The sequence below is a fragment of the Coregonus lavaretus genome, assembly GCF_964263955.1.
Source record: "Coregonus lavaretus genome assembly, chromosome: 28".
Lineage (NCBI taxonomy): Eukaryota > Metazoa > Chordata > Actinopteri > Salmoniformes > Salmonidae > Coregonus > Coregonus lavaretus.
In genome coordinates, this window is record NC_140015.1 from 36,712,512 (window position 1) to 36,739,336 (window position 26,825).

Consider the following 26,825-nt stretch of genomic DNA (forward strand, 5'->3'; position numbering starts at 1 on the left):
TGCGGCTTGATAGTTGTGATCTGGTGTTAATGTCCAGTGATTCAGTTATTCCGGCAGAAAATCCGATGTTCTGGGTGAAAAACCGCTAACGGTGGCTAATAGCAAGTAGCTAGTTAGCTGGCTAGCTAGTTTCAACTTGAGATTCTGGATAAAAGGTAAGTCAATAATAGAATCCGTTCCACATTGAGTGAGGCGGGTTGCAGGAAAGTATATTTAGTAGAAGGATGAAAAGTGTGATAGGGAAATATGTATGAAAAATACAGAAAAATACAAAAAACTGGCTATTTACACGGACACACAAAAAAGTACACGACCGCACTGCTACACCTACTTGGATACTAAGGGAAAGAACATCTATTACAGACAAAAGAGAGGAAAGAGTAGAAGGCACAGGGCCTCAGAAGACGAGAGAGACAAGGAGGAAATATGCGAGCGTACCAACATATTGCCTGGGATGTGCCCGACCGGCGCCATCCCCCCTCTCCCTGAAAGACGCGGCCACAGGGGGCACCTGTGGGCAGGTGACCTGGCCGTGTCCGGAAGGGATTGGGGGAAGTCGGTGAACCGGGTCTTCCCACCACGGTCTCACATGTTAAGCGAGTGGTCGTGCCCACGACTCATTCGCAGCTCCAGGTACCTAACAAACCGCTCTGCGCCCCGGCACAGGTGGAGGTATAATGTCTCCCCTCCCGTCGTAACACATAAGTAATAAATAAGTAAGACATGGTAATGTTTAACATCTGATGAAAAAATGTAGGAAATGCAGCCAGCTGTGTTCTGTTCATTCTAGGCTTGTTAGCCAGCCAAGTAATTTGTGAATTCTGTTGAGTCTGTTTAGCAAGCTTGCTAGCTAGCTGCATCTAGTTTCTGTTTTACATAACGTTAACCAACGTTCTGTTGTCACTTTCCCTTCTCCTATTGTTGCACGGGTGTTACTAGTTAAAATGAGGCTAAGTTATTCTACTCTTACTGTAAACAACTGAACAAGCCTGAAAATACACAAAACTTTTAACAAAACGATTGTGTGGTGGTGTCCGAGACAACGATGCTGATCTATGCTGTGATGATAAGAAGTCTGCTTACACTGTACTTTGATTATAAAGGTTTATTTATATCAAAGGGTTCCAGCGTCAATTTACAGATATCTGTAGAATATCTGGAGAACAACGGCCCAATCTCAAATATGATTATTCTCCCCATCCTTTGTTCAAAACATGGTATTTATATCCTATGTAACATAATATGGCGTGATTTTAATAGATCAATCCCCGGCCTCTACATAGCAGACTCTCCTCTATTCCAAGAAACCTATGTAGTAATGCTTTCCAGATGTTTCAGCAAAGCAGAGTAGAGTTCATCCATTACACCATTTGCAAATGTCAGCAAAATCATAAACTGTTTAGATACTACAATTGCACATGACCAAATGTAGTTGTGGCTTCAGCGACTTGAACCAGCACTGAAATTTGAGCAGTGAGGTTAATTTCTCTCTGCTTATTCCAGCTTGAAGAACATCTCACCCTGACACAGTGCAGATGTAAAGAACTTGCTGGGAACCTCCCAGCCACCAGGATAATCACCATAGCCTGGGAACCTCTCAGTCACCAGGATAATCACCATAGGCTGGGAACCTCCCAGCCACCAGGATAATCACCATAGCCCAGGATTTTATTAAGGAGTGTTTCTGGTTTTGAGGCTTGGGCATCTGGTGCTTGTTCTAATCCCCTGCAAGGAGAGAGAAAGGCATCAATAATATTACAATGCTGTATTCATTTAATTGAATATAATCCTGTTTGATATGCATTTCTATAATTATAATGGATATGTTATCCTTTATCACATGGCAGTATTTGTATCCAATGCATTTAGCTTACATTACATTTACATCATTTAGCAGACGCTCTTATCCAGAGTGACATTAGGATGAAGTAGCCTAGGCCTTCTTATCTAGTTAGATTGCATCATATCACCTTTCAGTATTAGTTAAACGAATATAAAAACATGTTATGTTAACATTTAGTGTATTTTAATCATATGCATGGGTATGATAGTTGAATGAATTAATCACAATGTAATCCTAAGCATAGTAAAAACATAGCAGCTCTAATGCAATATTCGCTTCACAGTGAAACACCACTATTCGCTTTGAATCACCCTTAAACAGTCACTAAAATAGTTTATTTAGCAATCTCAAACTATCGTATCCTGTATCATGCATGCAAGCTTGTCTGTCCACAACAGTGGAGCTGCAGACCAAGCAATATTGGAGAGGAGGGCCATTCTGGATAATCATTCTGGTCGGTGTCAACTTAAGTCATGAACAGGTACTGAGATCGATCGATTCTGTTACTTGTTATTCGTGTCAGATATTTCCATTTTGGGATAGTTGTTCACGGAATTGCTAGCACTAGTTGCCCACGCTGCTACAGTGGCTACGATGTAAACAAACGCCTCGCGCTCGGTGGAATGCGAATGCATTGTCACGTGATGCCACCTTCGAATCCCGTCCCAAATGGCAGTTACCTATTGGAAAAGTGCTGCCTACTACTAAGATAGCTGTCTTTTGGAGGCAGCAGGCAGCTGCCTTTGGATAGGGACACAAACACTGTGCTAGTTTAACCAGCTAGTCCGGTACATAGTAGGCTTGGGCTACACAGTGTGGCTAGACAAGGTATCGTTCCAGCCTCCCGCCTGCTGTGCTAATGAGAGGCTGGGTTGACCAGTAGACCGTGTCCTTCGCCCTTGCCTGTCGGACACTGTTTTCCCGTAGTTCTGTTAACGACGGTGAGGGCAGGCGGTCGCGAAGGACACTACCGGTGTCAGGTAATACTTTTATTTCCCCTTTGATCCACGTTCAAAAGTGTCACAAGCATGAAGATGTGCTCGAGGGAGGGAGGAACGCCCCAAATTGCACACTATTGGAGTTCGTCGCCAAAAATAATCGTCGCCAAACCACCAGCAGTCAATCATAACAACTGAGGGGGTTTCGCGGGAAAGCACCTACATCACTTTAAAAACAATACAAGGAAGAGACGCCAGGTAAAAGTGAACACAAAGAAACTCGCCTTCCGTAAAACACAGAGGTAGGCAATTTTCCCGAATGGCTTAATAACTCGCCCGTAAAAAAAATAGGCTAGGCCTAGCATATTGTTATAAATGGTTAGTAAAATGGTCTTATAATATATATTCCATTACGCATCACAAAGAGATTTCATTGTTCCCTTGCGGAAAACACGTCTGTCTTTATATTCGGTAGAAATGCACACACAATTTCGGATGCATTTGCATGTCATAGTCAAATAGGAATGTTATATGGGGTAGGCAAAAATTCTCCTATGATCCGATTTTAGGGAAGTACGAAACAAAACGGCGACGTCAATAAACAAACTATTCTGCCAGCAGCACGAACGATTAAGTCACTTTGTAAGGTAATTAGGAAAGCCATTACAAGAAATCTATTTACGTTTTGCAGACTCTTGAGTAATTCCAATAACAGATTTGTATTTTATTAAGTGTTTCTTTCGATATAGCCTACACAATAGTTTATCATATCAGTATTTGAGTATAGGCTACTTTCAAACGAAATGCGGGATAAATAATACAATATATAAAATATGTCAAATTATCAATACATTTTTTCAAAGGTGGTTGCAATGCTGTGAAAAACAGTTGTACTGCACTAGTACAAAAAAATGATATTTCCAAAGTTTAGCGTAATAGCATGTTTGCAGGGGGACTCTTATTTTTTGAGGGGGAAAAAATCCACGATCGTGGTCCCAGCATAATATCCTGCTGCTAGAAGGGTAATATAAAAAAGCTTTGCAGCTGAAGTACCCTAGGTGTGTTAAAAAATATATTTTCCAGCATGCTTAGTCGCAAAAAATGGCGGCCATAACCGCATCACAGCCTTTGGTTTCACAATGATGGGTAGAGTAGTAGACTACTGGTATAAATGTCTCTTTCTTTGTTTATGTTCCTGCCTATGATAGTCCCTTGCTGGGATGTGCTAAATATGGGCACACTAAAGCAAAACGTTTTGCAATGGAAAATGAACATCTAGTCCTATTGGACAAGTGCTGTCCCTTGACTTTGGCATCATGTAAAAACCGTTGAGTTTATTTCCATAAAGCTATATACACCAATTCATAACTTTTTTATTTTATTTTTTTATTAGAAATGATAGCTTGTGGATACCTTCGTGTGTGTGTGTGTGTGTGTAAAATATTACTGTTCTCAGATTTGCTTATATTTTTCTTTAAGCAATGGCTTTTTTCTGGCCACTCTTCCGTAAAGCCCAGCTCTGTGGAGTGTACGGCTTAAAGTGGTCCTATAGACAGATACTCCAATCTCCGCTGTGGAGCTTTGCAGCTCCTTCAGGGTTATCTTTGGTCTCTTTGTTGCCTTTCTGATTAATGCCCTCCTTACCTGGTCCGTGAGTTTTGGTGGGCGGCCCTCTCTTGGCAGGTTTGTTGTGGTGCCATATTCTTTCCATTTTTTATAATGGATTTAATGGTGCTCCATGGGATGTTCAAAGTTTCTGATATTTTTTATAACCCAAACCCTGATCTGTACTTCTACACAACTTTGTCCCTGACCTGTTTGGAGAGCTCCTTGGTCTTCATGGTGCTGCTTGCTTGGTGGTGCCCCTTGCTTAGTGGTGTTGCAGACTCTGGGGCCTTTCAGAACAGGTGTATATACAGTTGAAGTCGGAAGTTTACATACACTTAGGTTGGAGTCATTACAACTCGTTTTTCAACCACTCCACAAATTTCTTGTTAACAAACTATAGTTTTGGCAAGTCGGTTAGGACATCTACTTTGTGCATGACAAGTCATTTTTCCAACAATTGTTTACAGACAGATTATTTCACTTATAATTCACTGTATCACAATTCCAGTGGGTCAGAAGTTTACATTTACATTACATTTTAGTCATTTAGCAGGCGCTCTTATCCAGAGCGACTTACAGTTAGTGAGTGCATACATAATTTTTTTAAATACTGGCCCCCCGTGGGAAACGAATCCACAACCCTGGCGTTGCAAACGCCATGCTCTACCAACTGAGCTACATCCCTGCCGGCCATTCCCTCCCCTACCCTGGACGACGCTGGGCCAATTGTGCGTTTACATACACTAAGTTGACTGTGCCTTTTAAACAGCTTGGAAAATTCCAGAATATGTTGTCATGGCTTTAGAAGCTTCTGATAGGCTAATTGACATCATTTGAGTCAATTGGAGGTGTACCTGTGGATGTATTTCAAGGCCTACCTTCAAACTCAGTGCCTCTTTGCTTGAAATCAAGAGAAAATCAAAAGAAATCAGCCAAGACCTCAGAAAAAAACATTGTAGACCTCCACAAGAAGGTACCACGTTCAACTGTACAAACAATAGTACGCAAGTATAAACACCATTGGACCACGCAGCTGTCATACCACTCAGGAAGGAGGCGCGTTCTGTCTCCTAGAGATTAACGTACTTTGGTGCGAAAAGTGCAAATCAATCCCAGAACAACAGCAAAGGACCTTGTGAAGATGCTGGAGGAAACATGTACAAAAGTATCTATATCCACAGTAAAACGAGTCCTGTATCGACATAACCTGAAAGGCCGCTCAGCAAGGAAGAAGCCACTGCTCCAAAACCACCATAAAAAAGATAGACTACGGTTTGCAACTGCACATGGGGACAAAGATCATACTTTTTGGAGAAATGTCCTCTGGTCTGATGAAACAAAAATAGAACTGTTTGGCCATAATGACCATCGTTATGTTTGGAGGAAAAAGGGGGTGCTTGCAAGCCGAAGAACACCATCCCAACCGTGAAGCACGGGGTGGCAGCATCATGCTGTGGGGTTGCTTTGCTGCAGGAGGGACTGGTGCACTTCACAAAATAGATGGCATCATTAGGAAGGAAAATGATGTGGATATATTGAAGCAACATCTCAAGACATCAGTCAGGAAGTTAAAGCTTGGTCGCAAATGGGTCTTCCAAATGGACAATGACACCAAGCATACTTCTAAAGTTGTGGCAAAATGGCTTAAGGACAACAAAGTCAAGGTATTGGAGTGGCCATCACAAAGCCCTGACCTCAATCCTATAGAAAATGTGTGGGCAGAACTGAAAAAACGTGTGCGAGCAAGGAGGCCTACAAACCTGACTCAGTTACACCAGCTCTGTCAGGAGAAATTCACCCAACTTATTGTGGAAGGCTACCCTAAATGTTTGACCCAAGTTAAACAATTTAAAGGCAATGCTACCAAATACTAATTGAGCGTATGTAAACTTCTGACCCACTGGGAATGTGATGAAAGAAATAAAAGCTGAAATACATCATTCGCTCTACTATTATTCTGACATTTCACATTCTTAAAATAAAGTGGTGATCCTAACTGACCTAAGACAGGGAATTTTTACTAGGATTAAATATCAGGAATTGTGAAAAACTGAGTTTAAATGTATTTGACTAAGGTGTATGTAAACTTCCGACTTCAACTGTATACTGAGATCATGTGACAGATCATGTGACACTTGGATTGCACACAGGTGGACTTTAACTAATTATGTGACTTCTGAAGGTAATTGGTTGCACCAGATCTTATTTAGGGGCTTCATAGCAAAGGGGGTGAATACATATGCACGCACCACTTTTATGTTAGTAATTTTCTTTGAATATTTTGAAACAAGTAATTTTTTTCATTTCACTTCACCAATTTGGACTATTTTGTGTATGTCCATTACATGAAATCCAAATAAAAATCCATTTAAATTACAGGTTGTAATGCAACAAAATAGGAAAAACGCCAAGAGGGATGAATACTTTTGCAAGGCACTGTATACTGCAAAACATGTATTTGTATGCATTGGCAGAAACTACTGGGGGCTAGCAAATTGGCTTGTTCTACTGATGAGTGACATGTTTTGGAGATTTATTATTTTGAAAGCAGTGAACAATAGTATTTTAATATATTGTAAAGATCCTCTAAAAACAAAGGCTATTAAAATAACTTTTGTCATCATCAACCAACATTGTTCATTAAGATTACATTAAGCTGCTACCACTCCTGCAGTGCTAGCCACAGTATCTTTTTCAGATCTTAAGACGTTAAGACAATTTTCAGAGCGGATCAGATTCTCACTTGTGATTGATGGATTATGTATGTCTCCTAACATTGCTTTAATAAGCTTGGAATATACTTAATGGGTTAATGCTCAGGAGGTGAAAATGTGGCGCTTATCCCCATGTATGTTATGTTTCCCTGGTGCTCACAACTCTAAAATCAACGGAATCGACCACACACACTTCTAGCACATAATGTTTTTGTTCTATTCATTGATAGTGGTATCTACCCTTTATATAATCTGAAAGTTTCAGAACTCTATGACCTCAATTCTAAAATAGGGACTTTTTCTCCATTTCCTGGTTTCAGTTTAGAGGTAGTTGTTTTTTTACTTAAGGAAGGATGCAAGCTGGGTTACACCAATGATGGCTTCAACTGTCTCAGAAGTTGTTTTTCTGTTTAGCTTAAAATCAATGTACCATTATGCTGCAAGTGTTGTAAAAAGTTTTTTAATATATTTTTTCCAGTGTACAAGGGGTCAAAATGAGTCTCTCTGGGGAGAATGAAGAGGGAAGCACTCCTTCTAGTATCTGTGAAGAGACTGAAGAAGAAGCCACTGCTTCTGGAATGAGTTTGTCAGGGAGTGAGGGAGCGTTGTCCCATAAAATGAGTTTTCCTGCAGAACAGGACACTGACCGTGATCTTAAGAGGTAAGATCATCAAATAGGTAAGTGTGAAGGAGCTGAGAGTTTGTTAAAACTATCGAACAAGCCAGTATTGTTGTGATTTGTCTTTATTTCATGCAATAGATCAAGTGAATCAGACATTTAGTTGCAGACAAATGTACTAGATCTCTAACCTATACCTAGCTTTATGTGCATTGAGACTGATAACAATTATAAGTACTTAACCATAAAAAGCGCAGTTATAAAAATCAGAAATGAGTGCAAACTCATCTATGTTGGAAATTCACAACACTGCTTTAAACAGGTTCAAGACAGACCAACCTGTCTCCATGAAGAGTGATCAGTCGATGGGACATCCTATTTTCTTCAGGTAGGGAGAATTGTCCACTGGGCAAAAATGAGACCTTCAAATAAATGCTTTCTCTTGGACTTATAAATTAATATCTAAAATTCTTAAAGAATATAACTTATAAATGCCCCATGAGCTTTGAACAACTGTCTTACCCAATCATAAACCAATATATAAACTTGTTTTACTCAGTGGTTTATAAACAGTGTAATTGTAAACGACAAGTATAGCTTCGAAACATGGTAAAGTTATACTTCCACGGACTGTCAGTCCTATGAATTTGAGTGGGTTTACATTTCCCTAGCATCGTTTATTTACCAAAACAAGTGGTGGGGCAGCCATTTTGTTGGTTATCTAATCCCACACTAGCTTCAAGGTTTTATTTCGGAGTGAAAATTATTAATCATTTTCTTTTGACAGGGCCAAGACAGACCGACCAGTCTCACCTGCACCTAGTGGTTTCTCCATGAAGAGTGACCAGTCTATGGGATATCCTATTTTCTTCAAGGGAGAACTATCCACTCGGCAAAGGTGAAACCTGAGAAATAACATGGTGTTTGATTATGGCATTTCCTTTTATTTACCATCTTATGTATAGATAAAGACTATATAATGACGCATCTAGCTCTTAGGAAACTTTGCAGTATTTAGTTTTTTTAATGTATTATTTCTTACGTTATTAGCCCAGAAAAGGGTTTGTGTTATTACATACAGCCGGGAATAACTATTGGATATCAGAGCGGCGGTAACTCACCAGCACTACGACCAGTAATACGACTTTCCCGAAGCGGATCCTTTGTTCGCACCCCCCAGGGCAATTTATCTGATTCCAGAGGCCGACCCAAAACAACGCTGAAGGAGAGGTACTCGGAGTGGTCTTCTATTCCGACTTAGGAGGTGTGCACACCACCCACCGCTTACACGTATATTACTCGCTAATGTTCAGTCTCTGGATAATAAAGTTGATGAACTCAGGGCGAGGGTTTATTTCCAGAGAGACATCAGGGATTGTGACATACTCTGCTTCACGGAAACATGGCTCTCTCGGGATATACTGTCCGAGTTGGTCCAGACAGTTGGGTTCTCAGTTCATCGCGCAGACAGGAATAAATATCTGCAGGAAGCAGAAGGGCGGAGGTGTATATTTTATAGGGGTGTAACGATTCATCTACTACATCGATGTATCGATTTATATTCATATGATCCAACTACATCGATCTGTGCGCGGCGAGTTGGCCTTTTGGACAACATATATCGATCTAACATCGTTTTAAAATGTAATAAATCGATTGTATCGATACTAGGAAATAACCCATTGGATTTAAGCACGTCAGACTTTATATGCAGGGGTGCACATAACTGGTACGCAGATACGCAAGCGCGACAAAAATCAGGAATGCGTAATGCCACTTGTGTTACTACGCGCCTTTGCGTACTTGACCGATCTTCTCATCTAACCTTACACATGACATGTTGCTTGTCAACTACTGTCAGGGATGTCCAAAAAGCAACAGACATTAAGCAGCCTTTTTGGCGTTTCGCCACCTACAAAGAAACGCCAACTGGAGCCAGAGCCGAAGAAAATACTTTTTTCGGAAAAGTGGCTCCAAGATGTGCAGTGGCTTGAAGCTAACGATGAGCGCACTGAAATGTGGTGCAAGATTTGCCGCTCAAATCCACATCTAGCAGACAAAACAGGTGCATTTTATAAAGGCTCAAAGAATTTCAACCATCCTTTATTTGACCAACATGAAAAGAGCAAGGAGCACACGAATGTGGCGCAAGCCATTGCTAAAAGCTAGCCGAGAATAAATGCATAAAGCTAAACACGCACGTCCCATGTCTTCCTATTCTGAGGATGTTCCTTTACTGAATGCTTTTTGATGGATCTGAGGACATCACAAAAACTGAGCAGGAAATAGTTTACATTGTGTCTGTGTCCAGCAACGGAGAGTTTACTTCGGACTTTATTGGACTGATTGAATTGGGTGCTGACCGAACCGCACAGGCCATAACAGACATCGCTGTGTGCACAGACGGGGCTGCTGTCAACGTAGGTATGGGTAAGTTTCATAATACCAGATGGTCTGCATGGAGGCATGAAACACTGTTAAAAATATCAAGACTATTGCCAGCCATTAAAATGCAACTGGTTACCAGGTATTTATTTCAGTCACACTTGGTTGAATTTTTGGCTAAAAGGTTACTGAATCGATTTCAAGTCACTGAATCGTTTCGGATCGTATCGTTCTAAATGAACCAATATCGTCCTTGAATCGTATCGACAACCACGAATCGTGATACAAATCGAATCGTTGTTAAAACGAATCGTTACACCCCTAATATTTTATGATTAACGACTCATGTTGTAATTGTGATAACATACAGGAACTCAAGTCCCTTTGTTCACCCGACCTAGAATACCTCACAATCAAATGCCAACCGTATTATCTCCCAAGATAATTTTTTCCAGTTATGATCACGGCCGTGTATATCCCCCCTCAAGCCGATACCAAGACGGCCCTCAAAGAACTTCACTGGACTTTATGCAAACTGGAAACCACATATCCTGAGGCTGCATTTATTGTAGCTGGGGATTTTAACAACGCAAATTTGAGGAAAAGGCTGCCGAAGTTCTATCAAATCAAATGTTATTTGTCACATACACGTGTTTAGCAGATGTTATTGCGGGTGTAGCGAAATGCTTGTGCTTCTAGCTCCGACAGTGCAGTAATATCTAACAAGTAATATCGAACAATTTCACAACATATACTCAATACCCACAAATCTAAGTAAGGAATGGAATTAAGAATATATACATATATGGACGAGAAATGACAGCGGCATGGACTAAGATACAGTAGAATATTATAGAATACAATATATACATATGAAATGAGTAATGTAAGATATGTAAACATTATTAAAATGACTAGTGTTCCATTTCTTAAAGTAGCCAGTGATTTCTAATCTATGTATATAGGCAGCAGCTTCTAATGTGCTAGTGAAGGCTTTTTAACAGTCTGATGGCCTTGAGATAGAAGCTGTTTTTCAGTCTCTCGGTCCCAGCTTTGATGCACCTGTACTGACTTCGCCTTCTGGATGATAGCGGGGTGAACAGGCAGTGGCTTGGGTGGTTGATAGCCTTGATAATTTTTGTTGGCCTTCCTGTGACATCGGGTGCTGTATGTGTCCTGGAGGGCAGGTAGTTTGCCCCCGGTAATGCGTTCGGCAGACCGCACCACCCTCTGGAGAGCCCTGCGGTTGCGGGCGGTGCAGTTGCCGTACCAGGCGGTGATACAGCCCGACAGGATGCTCTCAATTGTGCATCTGTAAAAGTTTGAGTGTTTTCGGTGCCAAATGGAGTCTTGGTCAGATTTTCCGAAAGAAGGGCGGGGGAGGGCCTTGTATGCATCCCGGAAGTTGGAGAAGCAGTGGTCGAGTGTTTTAACAGCGCAAGTACTACAGTTGATGTGTCCTTTCTGTAAATCTGACCAAGTTCCTTGGCGTACACATCACTGACAAACTGAAATGGTCCACCCACACAGACAGTGTGGTGAAGAAGGCACAACAGAGCCTCTTCAACCTCAGGAGGCTGAAGAAATTTGGCTTGGCACCTAAAACACTCACAAACTTTTACAGATGCACAATTGAGAGCATCCTGTCGGGCTGTATCACCGCCTGGTACGGCAACTGCACCGCCCGCAACCGCAGGGCTCTCCAGAGGGTGGTGCGGTCTGCCGAATGCATTACCGGGGGCAAACTACCCGCCCTCCAGGACACCTACAGCACCCGATGTCACACCAAGGATATCAACCACCCAAGCCACTGCCTGTTCACCCCGCTATCATCCAGAAGGCGAAGTCAGTACAGGTGCATCAATGCTGGGACCGAGAGACTGAAAAACAGCTTCTATCTCAAGGCCATCAGACTGTTAAATAGCCTTCACTAGCACATTAGAGGCTGCTGCCTCTATTAGAAATCACTGGCCACTTTAAGAAATGGAACACTAGTCACTTTAATAATGTTTACATATCTTGCATTACTCATCTCATATGTATATACTGTATTCTATACTATTCTACTGTATCTTAGTCTATGCCGCTCTGACATTGCTCGTCCATATATTTATTAATATATTCTTAATTCCATTGCTTTACTTTGATTTGTGTGTATTGGGTATATGTTGTGAAATTGTTAGATATTACTTGTTAGATATTACTGAGCTTGAAACACAACCATTTTCACTACACCCGCAATAACATCTGCTATGTGACTAATACAATTTGATTTTATTTGATAGACTGATGTTATTGCTCTCTGTGCTCATTTTTACCCAGCAGGATCTCTGAGAAGAATGACCAGTCAATGGATCACCAACCCAGAGTTTTTACTGGTGACAAAGTGTGAGTGATCGCAGTTTGCACTGCATCCTACCTATTTTCTATTAGTTTTATTCACTAGCCATGTGTCTGACGACATCTAGTACCTTTACTCTGTGAAGTTCCAGATAATAGCCACCAATTCATCATTCAGGATGTCTAATTTAGCTTGTTAAAGGATTTGAACTGTCTAAAGGACACCGTCATTGACTGACATTATACTAGAAATGTAAATAAAGTAGTATGATGACTATACTAGTGAGACTGTACCCAAGGTTTAGTGTAACTATCAGGAGATGCAGAGAGCATTGTCTCCCAGGAAAAGCACCACATTTGGTTCTTTAATTTTCACTTAGCCTAGCTAACTGTAGGATGTCAAACCCTGTACTGTTTCATTCATCATTGATCACATCCATATTGATGTTTTTGTACCCAAATAAATGTAATTCAATTCAACAAGGAACATCTTTCTTTTCCACAAATAGGTACCAAACTGGTTCCACTAAGACAGAAGTCCAGGGTAAAATGAAATCCTACTTGAAGAATAGGACATATTCTTTATTTGAGGGCATTGAAGATCAAGGAACAATGACACCTCTTAACAACATCTACACAGAGCTCTACATCACACAAGGTGGAAGTGGAGAGGTCAATTATGAACATGAGGTGAGACAGATTGAGACAGCATGCAGGTTTCCAGTAGAACAAGATACATCAATCCAACTCAATGACATCTTCAAACCCTTACCTGGACAAGACAAGCCTATCAGAACAGTGCTGACAAAGGGAGTTGCTGGCATCGGAAAAACAGTGTCTGTGCTGAAGTTCACGTTGGACTGGGCTGAAGGAAAAGCAAACCAAGACATCCAGATCATCTTTCCACTTCCTTTTCGGAATCTGAACTTGATGAGAGATAAAAATCAAAGTCTGATAGAACTAATTAATCACTCCTGTTTAGTAACAAAAGAATCAGGAATCTCAGAAAACGAAAAGGTTGTGTTTGTTTTTGATGGTCTGGATGAATGTCGGCTTCCTCTGGACTTCCAGAATAATAAGATCTGCTGTGATGTCACAGAGTCAACTTCAGTGGATGTTCTGCTGACAAACCTCATCAAAGGGAATCTGCTTCCCTGTGCTAATATCTGGATAACCACCCGACCTGCAGCAGCCAGTCAGATCCCTCCTGAGTGTGTTGACCAGGTGACAGAGGTACGAGGGTTCAATGACCCACAGAAGGAGGAATACTTCAGGAAGAGAATTGCTGAGGAGGACCTGGCCAGCAGAATCATCTCACACATAAAGACATCAAGGAGCCTCCACATCATGTGCCACATTCCAGTCTTCTGTTGGATTTCAGCAAATGTCCTAGAGAGACTATTGGTTGAAGCAGAGAGTCAAGAGATCCCCAAGAATCTGACTCAAATGTACGCTCACCTCATGATCTTCCTGTCAAAATTGAGAAGTCAGAGGTATCCTGTAGAGCATGCCAACGATTCTCATTGGGATAAAGAGATGATTCTGGCACTGGGAAAACTGGCTTTTCAACAGCTAGAAAAAGGCCATCTGATATTCTATGAGGAAGACCTGAGAGAGTGTGGCATTGATATCAAGGACGCGTCAGTGTACTCTGGAGTGTGCACTCAGATCTTCAGAGAAGAGTCTGGGCTTAACCAGATAAAGGTGTACTGCTTTGTACATCTGAGTATCCAGGAGTTTCTTGCTGCACTGTATGTGTTCCTCATGTTCACAAACGACAACAACAATCTGATGGCTAAAGAGAAATCCCTCCGCAGTAAAAACCGTCTATATGAAGATGCAGTGGACAAGGCCTTGCAGTGTGGAAATGGCCATCTGGACCTTTTCCTCCGCTTTCTTCTAGGCCTTTCACTGCAGTCCAATCAGCATCTTCTACAAGACCTACTTACACAGACAGGAAGCGGCTCACAGAGCAACAAGGAAACAGTCAGGTACATCAAGGAGAAGATCAGAAAGAACCTCCCTCTGGAGAGGTGCATCAATCTGTTCCACTGTCTGAATGAACTGAATGATCATTCTCTAGTGGAGGAAATCCAAAGCTACCTGAGCTCAGGAAGTCTCTCAGAAGCCAAACTGTCACCTGCACAGTGGTCAGCTCTGGTCTTTGTGTTGCTGACCTCAGAGAAGCTGGATGTGTTTGACCTGAAGAAATACATCAGATCAGATGCGGCTCTTCTCAAACTTCTCCCAGTTGTCAGATCCTCTAGAACAGCCCTGTAAGTGCTTAGTCAAATTACATTGCAGACAGCTTGCTAATGTAACATAATAATGAATATCAGTTTGAATTACTAGTTAGGCTTACAACCCAAGCCCAAAGGGGGGATTTATTTTTGGGCACCTGGGTATTTTGAGATGCGGCTTTTCTTTCCACAGGCTGAACGAATGTAAACTCACCAAGAAAAGCTGTGAGGCACTGGCTTCTGTTCTCAAGTCAAACTCATGCTGTCTGATAGTGCTGGACCTGAGTGGCAATAAACTTCAGGATTCAGGAGTGAAGCTGCTCTCTGCTGGACTGGAGGATCCACACTGTAAACTGGAGACATTGAAGTGAGTGACTTGTAAATATAAAGATGTACATTCTTCATGTTGTAAATTTAGTTATGGATTTGTGTGGATTACTTAGCTGCATCATCACTGTAAACTGGAGAAACTGAGGTGTGTGACTGTCATATGTTATTATTAAGATGTAAAAGATAACTTAATGTTGTCTATAGCTAGGTTTCCGTCCAATTTAGTGTGAATATTCAAAAATCTGTATACATAAAATATGCAAATGTTCCCATTAAATGTACTTGTTGCAGATAAGTCTGTGCGTGATGGTTTCCATGGCATTTTCAACTCTACTGATGGTTTTGTCACTACAAATGTTGCTTTATATAGTGAATGTAGCCACTCAGGTATTGGCACTTGCGCTCTAGCCAGCAGCTGGCAGATACAGTGCAGGATATAGCCTATATGCTGAGATTATTATGGACAAAAGAGGCACAGCAGCTAAGCATCGATCATCATGTCATCAGAATAAGACCCTCGATATTTATTGGAAAGGAGCATCAAGCTCATCACCTTGTGAAGTTCATAACTTATTTCATCTGTAGCCTAATAAACTGCATGCTTTCCCGAGTCGTAGTGGGAGGACCACACAAAATGTGACTCCAAATGTACTTCGATATGTGGTTATTATAACAATATTTGCTGATAAACGTGTTTCCACCGCCATTTCTCGCATAATACATTTTACAGACACAAAAAGATCCCACCTTGTCTAGCGTATTTTGTTTAGTTGACATTTGGAAAGGTAACCGACAAAGTTGCTGTTTCCATCAGGCCGGTCGTGACATTGAATCCAAGGCAGTGCACTGGACAGCTGACAATGCTACTTTCAAAGGTAATTTATGCTTGAGTCGAGATGCGCTACATTTAGATTGAATGCGATTTCCACAGACATTGGGAAATGTTGTCAGCATTGTCGGCATTCCAGTGCGCTGCTCTATAACTTGGATTAAATTCCATCCTTGGTCTCTGACATCATAATTGAAGACAATTTGTCCGTTTTTATCATTGATTGTATCATTGTCTTTAGATGCAAAACTGACATTTTCTGGAATATTTGACATTGTGGAACTTTTCTCCCTCACTTTCCGCAGGCTGGCAGGCTGCAACATCACAGAGGAAGGCTGTGCTTCTCTTCTTTCAGCTCTGAGGTCAAACCCCTCCCACCTGAAGGAGCTGGACCTGAGAGGAAATACTCCAGGAGACTCTGGAGTGAAGCTGCTCTCTTCTGTACGAGAGGATCCCCTCTATACACTGGAGACACTGCGGTGAGTTTTACTGATCAGTTTCATGAGCACACTGATATAGTGATCAATAAGCCATTGTAGACATCCAGACACTGGGTCATATTCATAAGTGCAAACTGTAGCGAAACGTTTTGCAACACATGCTAGTTTCTTATTGGACATGTTCAGGTAGTCCCTGCCCGTTTTGTTCCGTGTTCTTCTCTTTGATGCCTAGTGAATACGACCCCTATATGTCTATGCTGCTGTATGAGGACTTAGATCCACTTCCCTTCTTTCTTTCCCAGGTTAAATGACTGAAAGCTCACTGAGATTCAGTGAAGGAATGGCCTCAGCTCCAAGTCCTTGGTTGTGGGAGTGCGCTGCTTCGAATCGATGATGATAGCTCCTTGAATCTCTCAATCAATCAGAGAGCCCTGGCGAAGTGGTGCCAGGAAAATAACCTCTCCCTCAACAACTGCCCTCCAGGACATCTACAGCACCCGGTGTCACAGGAAGGCCAAGAAGATCATCAAGGATGTCAGCCACCCGATCCACTGCCTGTTCACCCCGCTACCATCTAGAAGGTGGAGACATTACAGGAGCATCAAAGCTGGGACCGAGATACTGAAAAACAGCTTCTATCTCCAGGCCATCAGACTGTTAAATGGGTGGCAGGGGCTGGTGGTTGGATAAATGGGATGAGAGGTTGAGGACCACTTTTTTGTTTTCTTGTTTGAATAAAATAAAATCAAATTTCATTTGTCACATACACGTGTTTAGCAGATGTTATAGCGGGTGTAGCGAAATGCTTGTGATTGTAGCTCCGACAGTGCAGTAATATCTAACAAGTAATATCTAACAATTTCACAACATATACCTAATACACACAAAACTAGTAAGGAATGGGATTTAAGAATATATACATATATGGACAAGCAATGACAGAGCGGCATGGACTAAGATACAGTAGAATATTATAGAATAGAATGCAGTATATACATATGAGATGAGTAGTGCAAGAAATATAAACATTATTAAAGTGACTAGTGTTCCATTTCTTACATTTACATTTACGTCATTTAGCAGACGCTCTTATATTATTTTGGGGGGGGGGTTTGGAGTAAAGGGGGGCGGGGTTGGAGTAAAGGGGGGGGGGGGGGTAGAAGGATTACTTTATCCTATCCCAGGTATTCCTTAAAGAGGTGGGGTTTCAAATGTCTCCGGAAGGTGGTGAGTGACTCCGCTGTCCTGGCGTCGTGAGGGAGCTTGTTCCACCATTGGGGTGCCAGAGCAGCGAACAGTTTTGACTGGGCTGAGCGGGAACTATGCTTCCGCAGAGGAAGGGGAGCCAGCAGGCCAGAGGTGGATGAACGCAATGCCCTCGTTTGGGTGTAGGGACTGATCAGAGCCTGAAGGTACGGAGGTGCCGTTCCCCTCACTGCTCCATAGGCAAGCACCATGGTCTTGTAACGGATGCGAGCTTCAACTGGAAGCCAGTGGAGTGTGCGGAGGAGGGGGGTGACGTGAGAGAACTTGGGAAGGTTGAACACCAGACGGGCTGCGGCATTCTGGATGAGTTGTAGGGGTTTAATGGCACAGGCAGGGAGCCCAGCCAACAGCGAGTTGCAGTAATCCAGACGGGAGATGACAAGTGCCTGGATTAGGACCTGTGCCGCTTCCTGTGTAAGGCAGGGTCGTACTCTCCGAATGTTGTAGAGCATGAACCTGCAGGATCGGGTCACCGCCTTGATGTTAGCGGAGAACGACAGGGTGTTGTCCAGGGTCACGCCAAGGCTCTTCGCACTCTGGGAGGAGGACACAACGGAGTTGTCAACCGTGATGGCGAGATCATGGAACGGGCTGTCCTTCCCCGGGAGGAAGAGCAGCTCCGTCTTGCCAGGGTTCAGCTTGAGGTGGTGATCCGTCATCCATACTGATATGTCTGCCAGACATGCAGAGATGCGATTCGCCACCTGGTTATCAGAAGGGGGAAAGGAGAAGATTAGTTGTGTATCGTCAGCGTAGCAATGATAGGAGAGGCCATGTGAGGATATGACAGTAATATCTTAAAGTGGCCAGTGATTTCAATAGGCGGCAGCAGCAGCCTCTAATGTGCTAGTGGTGACTATTTAACAGTCTGATGGCCTTGAGATAGAAGCTGTTTTTCATTCTCTCGGATCCAGCTTTAATGCACCTGTACTAAGTTAGCCTTCTGGATGATAGCGGGGTGAACAGGCAGTGGCTCGGGTGGTTGATGTCCTTGATGATCTTTTTGGCCTTCCTGTGACATCGGGTGCTGTATGTGTCTTGGAGGGCGGGTAGTTTGCCCCCGGTAATGCGTTTGGCAGACCGCACCACCCTCTGGAGTGCCTTGCGGTTGCGGGCGGTGCAGTTGCCGTACCAGGTGGTGATACAGCCCGACAGGATGCTCTCAATTTAGCATCTGTAAAGGTTTGTGGGGCCCCTGTGTTGAGGATCAGCGAAGTGGAGATGTTGTTTCCTACCTTCACCACCTGGGGGCGGCCCATCAGGAAGTCCAGGACCCAGTTGCACTGGGCGGGGTTCAGACCCAAGGCCTCAAGCTTGATGATGAGCTTGGAGGGTACTATGGTGTTGAATGCTGAGCTATAGTCAATGAACAGCATTCTTACATAGGTATTCCTCTTGTCCAGATGGGATAGGGCAGTGTGCAGTGTGATGACGATTGCATCGTCTGTGGATCTATTGGGGCGGTAAGCAAATTGGAGTGGGTCTAGGGTGACAGGTAAGGTGGAGGTGATATGATCCTTGACTAGTGTCTCAAAGCACTTCATGATGACAGAGATGAGTGCTACGGGGCAATAGTCATTTAGTTCAGTTACCTTTGCTTTCTTGGGTACAGGAACAATGGTGGCCATCTTGAAGCATTTTATTTATTTATTTATTTAATTTAACCTTTATTTAACCAGGAAGGGCTCATTGAGATTTAAAATCTCTTTTTCAAGAGCGTCCTGGCCAAGATAGGCAGCACCAAGTCATTACAAAAAATTACAGACAGACAACATGAAAAACTACAAGTAATCTAGTAAAAACCATTCATGAATTCACAAGAGTATAACAATATCAAAAACAGCAAATTAAAAACATTGACAGGTCAGGGATTCAGCCTCAAAATCCTTCATCAGAGATTTAAAAACACCAATCGGGACAAGTTCTTCCAGTTTAAAATTATTTTGTAAGGTGTTCCAAGACGATGGCGCAGAGTACATAAAATACCTTTTACCAAATTCAGTTCGGACATTTGGAACAGTTAGCAGGATAAAGTCCAGTGAACGAAGAGAGTACCCACCACATTTCTGAACAATAAAAATGCCCAAATAAAAAGGTAGTGTTGGTGAACACATAATTGGAGAGGAAGTACAAAACCAACGACGCTAGACAGAGAGGAATTTGCTTAAGCAAAAGGCAGTTTATTAAACACAAAGATATCTGTTACTGTTAGCTAACATGCATGGGATCCTGCTAATTAACATGCATGGACCTAATCATATAGCACTCTATTAGTGTCAGCTGAGAAGGATGCATAAACAGAGTTTACAGCATTATTTTATACAATGTAACATGAAGGAAGGGGTCCTTCTTCTAGTCCCTTGATTGGTTCCCGAGGCGTAGGAGGCGGGTCTGCTCTGTCCAGAGCAGATGCCCCATTGGTGCACGGCAGAGTCCTCTGCCCTTGGCACCCGACCAGTAGAAGGGGAGTTGAGAATGTGTGTGCGTCCACAGTGAGATGTGTGTGTGTGTGTGTGTGTCAAGTTGAGAATGAGTGTGCGTCCACAGTGAGATGTGTGTGTGTGTGTGTGTGTGTGTGTGTGTGTGTGTGTGTGTCAAGTTGAGAATGAGTGTGCGTCCACAGTGAGATGTGTGTGTGTGTGTGTGTGTGTGTGTGTCTCAAGGGAAACTCGTGGGGAGCAACAAGTGATTGTGGCCTGTGGCGTGGGTGTTGTCCTTGGCCACCTGGTGACAAGATATGATCCTCTGTCCATTGTTCTTGCATAGGAACAGCATTTATTGAAAACAAGCTCCTAACACAACATTTTACTCAGATCAATCTATAACATTTTATATTTACTACGACAGTAGTAAACCCAAAATGGCTTTGTAAATAAAAGTATACCAGTGACTGAGCCTACGAGTGACTAAAGAAGGCCAGCCAACCCTGGTATACAAAGTACAGTGGTGCGTAAGGGTTTTGCAGTTTAAAATAAATCTCAAAGTACCATGATAAAGAGTGTCAATTGATCTACACTGCATGTGGGAACAGCAGACTGGGAAAGGGAGAGATTGAATATATCCGTAAACACACCAGCCAGCTGGTCTGCGCATGCTCTGAGGACACGGCTAGGGATGCCGTCTGGGCCGGCAGCCTTGCGGGGGTTAACATGCTTAAATGTCTTACTCATGTCGGCCACGGAGAAGGAGAGGCCACAGTCCTTGGTGGTGGGACTCGTCAGTGGCACTGTGTTATCCTCAAAGCGGGCGAAGAAGGTGTTTGTCCGAAAGCAAGACGTCGGTGTCGGCGACGTGGCTGGTTTTCCTTTTGAATCCTGTACCAATATTCTAGAATATTGTACCTGTAACACACTCCCCCCGACGAAAATAAATAAATAATAGTTTTGTTATTCTGTTTGATTACTTTTACTTCACCTCCATTACACTGCAATACAGGGACTGACTGTTACTCCTGGCTGAAATTATGACTTGTCAATCAGTCATTAAGGTGGCGCTATAGAAAATGTAAAAATAAGTAAATGTGGTTTGATGTTCGTTGATGTTTCTGTAGCGTGTCAGTGGAGTGTGTGTTCAGTTAGCTTAGTAAAAAACCCTCCTTTTATAATGCCAACATTCTATATCCATCATGTCTATACATATTGACTGTAGTTCAGTGTCACTATAGTAAGCTTCTTAATCTCAACAGCCTTATTGTATTACTAGTAACTCTACATCTTACCAGACTGATATCTTTATATTCTAGTGTATTAGATGTATCTGGGTTGTCTTGTGTGTTGTACTAATTGCTTAGATTTTTATTGTAGCACCTTGGCTTTTTGAAAAGCTTGTTACAAATCAGATGGATTGTTTTATTATAGTAATGTACAATAACTTACATTGTATGTAACCCTGTGTTAATCTATGATATACTGTATGTTCCAAATTAATAATATAATTGAATAATAGCCAAATGAATTTAATATAAGTTGTATTTCATTTTAATAGTAAAATTAATAATAGTAAAGTTGTTATTCCTATTGCCGTGTGACAGTGTCCAACTGAGATTAACTCATTGAATGACTTGGGGCTCTTCAAACTATCACTGAAGAGGGACAGATTGCGCTATAGAAATGTAAAGGTAATTTCAGATTGAGCCGACATATTCAGCATTTACCATGAATGCAGTGTAGTATATTAAGATTATGACTATTCTAGAGGAACAAAGAGGGGATGTTTATCTTAGTTCAAAAGTAGCCATTTGTAGGGTGACGCCCCAGGGGAGACAGGTGATTGGACAGCAGAGGGAGCAACCCATATTTTTGCATTGTTTATAAGTATATGCTGGAGGCAGGGGGTGTTAGAAACAGACAGATTATTTTGGGACGCTGTTTCTCCAGACACTGCGAGTCTGTAAACTTATGCTGACATCTTGTGATATGAATAAAACTTCTAATCAAAGTGCAGCCTAAGCGGACTCTTTGTTTGACAGCAATAATCACCAGCATTCGACGCGATACGACAGCAGTCTCCGCTAACGCGGGAACATTGACTTTTAAATTTAAATCACTCTGTAACACTGAACTTCCGCGATACGCATTGAGTCGTGCCCTGGTTTCTATGGCTATGAATGTTCGTAAACAGGTTTACCTGTCACGGTTCAGACAGACGACAAGAGGACCACAATTGCGTCACACCAGAAAGTTTATTAAACTTAAGGGAAAAGGGAAGTAGGGAGTGAGTGAAGGCTCCAGGGGTTATTCCGTCCAATGTGCTGGGTCTGTGCCCCCCCCCAGTGGCAGCGATGCGTCCGATGACGCCGGTGGTTGGTGGTCCAGAAGTCCTGGGGGGGAGGAAACACAGACACAACGGGGCGGATGAAACAAGGCAGAAGTACAGTTCAAGGGAAATCCAAACACGTTGTAGCAAGGCAGAAGGCTGGTCAGAGTTACCGGGGTCGAAGAGTAGTCAGGAGTCGTAATGGCAGAAAGCAGGTCTGGTTTTCCTGGGGCAGAAGAGTATCCAAGAATCAGGCAGGTCCGGGGTCACAAAACAAGGGTGAGCCAGAAGCGCGAGCAAACAGGTTCCGGGTGTGAGCTTTGCAGACGATCTGACAAAGGAGAGCTGAAAGACAGGACTTTAAATACTGGGAGAGGTTAGTGGGTAATGCAGCGCAGCTGGCAGAGTAATTAGAGCCGAGCAGAGCAGGGACAGGTGGAGCTAGTTAGGCTGAGTAGAGAGAGAGTGGTGAGCAAAGTGGAAGATAGTGGAAACAAATAAAGGTGGTAACCCGGTGGAGTGAGAGGGCTCATGACAGAACCCCCCCCCCAAGGGACGGCCCCAGAAGTCCCAAGAGCAACACCACGCCGGGCGGGAGGAGGGGAGCCGGAGGAGGGCTAGAACTCCTCCGAACGGTCCGAGCGAACGTCCTCATCCTCGGAGGAAGCCGGAGGGCCGTGGTCGGGAGATGGGACAGGTCCCGAGACAGGATCAGGCACAGGACAGGAAGCCGAGCGGGCAGGACGGTTAGGGATCCCTCTGGGGCGGCCCCTACGGATTGCAGGTTGATCAGGATGCCGTTGGTGGAAGGCGGTGATGAGAGTCCTATCCACAATCCGACTAGCTGGCACCCAGGTCCTTTCCTCAGGTCCATAGCCCTCCCAGTCAATGAGGTACTGGAGACCCCTACCCCTCCGTCTGGACCGAAGCAGGCGGCGGACGGTGTAAACCAGACCACCATCGACGAGCTGTGGAGGAGGAGGACAAGGCGCAGCAGGGACCAGCGGACTCTCATGAATGGGCTTAATCTTAGACACATGGAAAGTGGGGTGCACCCTCATGGAATTAGGCAGTTGGAGCCGGACAGCAGTTGGGCTAATCACTCTTATGATAGGGAATGGGCCAATGAACCGAGGTGCCAGCTTTTGCGACTCCACCCTGAGTGGCAGGTTCCTTGACGACAACCACACCCTTTGACCAACATGGTAGGTGGGAGCAGGGATTCTCCGACGGTTGGCCCCGGTAGTGTAGCTGGCAACGGATCTGAGAAGTGTGGCTCGGGCTTGTGACCAGGTGCGGCGACATCGACGGGCAAAAGCAAGTGCAGATGGGCAAGTAACCTCCCCTTCCTGGCTGGCAAATAGAGGAGGCTGGTATCCATAAACACATTGGAAAGGGGACATACCGATGGCAGAGCAGGTCAGAGAATTGTGGGCGTACTCCACCCATGTCAATTGCTGCGACCAGGAGTGGGGGTTGCGTGAAGTCATGCATCGCAGTGCCTTCTCGAGCTCCTGATTTGCCCGCTCTGACTGCCCATTGGATTGGGGATGGAATCCGGAAGTCAGACTGACTGTGGCTCCCAGCAGGTGACAGAACTCCTTCCAAAAAGCGGAGGAGAATTGTGGACCACGGTCAGAAACTACATCCCTTGGCAGTCCGTGGATCCGGAAGACGTGTTCCAGGACCACCTGGGCGGTCTCCTTGGCGGTTGGGAGCTTGGGGAGGGGAATGAAGTGTGCCATCTTGCTGAATCGGTCAACTATGGTGAGAATGACGGTCATGCCACTTGAAGGGGGCAGCCCCGTGACAAAGTCAAGGGCGATGTGAGACCAGGGACGTCTGGGCACAGGCAGGGGCTGCAGCAATCCGGCTGGGGGCTGGCAGGACGACTTGTGTTGGTTGCAGATGGGGCAGGCTTGGACGAATTCCCGTACATCCTTTCTCAGAGAGGGCCACCAGAACCTCTGGGCGAGCAGGTTGTAAGTGCGGGTGGAGCCAGGGTGACAAGCTAGGCGGGAGTCATGTCCCCACTGAACGACCTGGGACCTCAGGTTTTCGGGGACAAAAAGGCGGTCAGCTGGGCAAGTGCTGGGACCGGGCTGGTTACGGAGAGCTTCCAGCACCTGTTCCTCAACAGCCCAGGTCAGAGCTGCTACGATGCAGGGACTTGGCAGAATCGACACAGGATCCTTGGAGGGGTTGTCATCCTTCTGGAATTGACGGGAGAGGGCGTCTGGCTTGGTGTTGCGTGATCCAGGCCGGTATGACAGAGTGAAATTAAACCTGGTGAAGAACAGGGCCCAGCGGGACTGCCTGGAGTTCAACCGTTTGGCCGTGCGGATGTACTCCAAGTTCTTATGATCGGTCCAAACGAGAAATGGAATGGTGGACCCCTCCAGCCAGTGACGCCACTCCTCCAAGGCAAGCTTCACAGCCAGCAGCTCTCGGTTCCCTATGTCGTAATTGCACTCAGAGGGGGACAACCGACGTGAGAAAAAGGCACAGGGATGGAGCTTCCTATCCTCCGCAGCCCACTGAGAAATCACAGCACCAACTCCCACATCCGAGGCGTCCACCTCCACAATGAATTGCCGGTCCACATCAGGCATCTGGAGGATGGGAGCGGAGGTGAACCTTACCTTGAGGGTACTGAAGGCCTTGTCGGCTGCTGGGGTCCAGGTGAAGGGTTGCTTGGTGCTGGTTAGAGCAGTGAGAGGGGCAGCAACGGTACTGTAGTTCCGGATAAACTTTCTATAGAAGTTAGCAAACCCCAGAAACTGTTGCAGCTTCTTTCTGTTCTCCGGAACTGGCCATGAAGTGACTGCTGATACTTTGGCAGGATCCATTTGGATACTTCCCTCCGCCACTATGTACCCCAGGAAGGCCACTGTCTTGACGTGAAACTCACATTTCTCTGCCTTGGCGTAGAGGGAATTCTCCAGAAGACGATGAAGGACTTGCTGGACATGGCGGGTGTGTTCAGACAGGTTTCTGGAGTAGATTAAGATGTCATCCAGGTAAACGAAGACAAACTTGTTTAACATGTCCCGCAGTACATCATTCACTAGAGCCTGGAACACAGCAGGAGCATTGGTGAGGCCAAAAGGCATAACCAGATACTCGTAGTGGCCTGTTGGTGTATTGAATGCGGTCTTCCATTCATCTCCCTCCCGGATCCGCACTAGGTGGTAAGCGTTTCTGAGATCCAACTTGGTAAAAACAGTGGCTCCCTGGAGCAACTCAAAAGCAGAGGTGAGCAGAGGGAGAGGGTAACGGTTCTTCACTGTGATGTCGTTGAGTCCCCTGTAGTCGATGCAGGGGCGAAGAGATCCGTCCCTCTTCCCCACAAAGAAGAAGCCAGCACCAGCCGGAGATGAAGATGAACGGATCAATCCTGTGGACAGAGAGTCATTGATGTAATCCTCCATGGACTTTCTTTCAGGAGCAGACAACGAATAAAGACGGCCCCTTGGAGGGGCTGTTCCAGGGAGGAGGTCGATGGCACAGTCGTACGGTCGGTGAGGGGGCAGAGATGTGGCTCTTGCTTTGTTAAACACTTCTCTGAGACCATGGTAGCATTCTGGGACATGGGAGAGGTCAGGAGCGGAGTTAGTAGGTACTGGCCGAGGGGGTAGTGCGGCAGCAAGCAGGCAGGTTCGGTGGCAGTCCTCTCCCCACTCCCTGATCACCCCGGTCACCCAGTCGAGCTGAGGGTTGTGCCGGCGGAGCCATGGGTAACCCAGGATGAGGGGTTGGCCTGGAGAGGGGAGCAGGTGAAACTGGATAGTTTCTTGATGGTTTCCGGACAGACCCATCAAGACCGGGGCCGTGACATGAGTGACCGATCCGAGTAAGTGTCCGTCCAGTGCCCGGGCAGGAATAGGAGGTGTCAAACGGAGATTCTCCAGTCCCAGTTGGCGTGCCAGCTTGATGTCCATTATGTTGGCTTCGGCGCCAGAATCCACCAGAGCAGCCAGGGTGTGAGTTGAGTCAGAGAGGCGGAGGTGAACTTGCAGCAGGGGTTTGCGGTCGGAGGACTGGATGGTCATTGAGCTCAACCGGACTCCCCCTATGCCCGGTGAGCTTCGGCTTTTAAAGGGCAGGTTACCACACGATGTCCATCACCTCCACAATAGAGGCAGAGGTTTGAGGTGAAGCGGCGCTGGCGCTCTGCAGGAGTGAGAGAGGCTCGCCCAATCTCCATAGGCTCAGACTGATCAAGCTGACTTGGGTGAGTGGCAGTAGCTGACAGGAGCCCAGTCGGATCTCTCCGAATGCCGGTAGTTGGTGGACCTTGGCGCCCCCTCTCACGACGACGGGTCTGTATCCTTCTGTCGATCCGGACAGTCAGTGCGATGGCTTCATCAAGAGTGGAAGGCAGTTCATGGGAGACCAACTCGTCCTTGATATAGTCAGCCAAGCTATGGAAGAACGCGTCCACCAACGATGGTGTGTTCCAAGAACTTCGTCTTGCCAGGGTTCGGAAGTCGATGGAATGGTCTGCGACTGTACGTC

The 26,825-nt window shown here is 44.7% G+C and overlaps 1 protein-coding gene across 3 annotated transcripts; it reads left to right on the forward strand.

The window, feature by feature from the left end:
- The first annotated feature begins 2,761 nt into the window (after positions 1 to 2,761).
- On the forward strand, positions 2,762 to 17,325 carry LOC311104050 (NLR family CARD domain-containing protein 3-like). Of its 3 annotated transcripts, XM_084145703.1 has the most exons (10): positions 2,762 to 3,083; positions 7,582 to 7,764; positions 8,045 to 8,110; positions 8,510 to 8,620; positions 12,433 to 12,495; positions 12,957 to 14,723; positions 14,881 to 15,054; positions 15,832 to 15,892; positions 16,152 to 16,325; positions 16,589 to 17,050. In XM_084145703.1, the coding sequence occupies exons 2-10, from the start codon at positions 7,598 to 7,600 to the stop codon at positions 16,595 to 16,597; spliced, it is 2,592 nt and encodes an 863-aa protein (XP_084001829.1). In that variant the 5' UTR covers positions 2,762 to 3,083; positions 7,582 to 7,597; the 3' UTR covers positions 16,598 to 17,050. The 3 variants fall into 3 exon arrangements, with proteins under 3 accessions (XP_084001829.1, XP_084001830.1, XP_084001831.1); XM_084145704.1 differs by lacking the exon at positions 15,832 to 15,892 and having other exon boundaries at positions 12,430 to 12,495; positions 16,589 to 17,325; XM_084145705.1 differs by lacking the exon at positions 15,832 to 15,892 and having other exon boundaries at positions 2,965 to 3,039; positions 16,589 to 17,325.
- Positions 17,326 to 26,825: the final 9,500 nt, after the last annotated feature.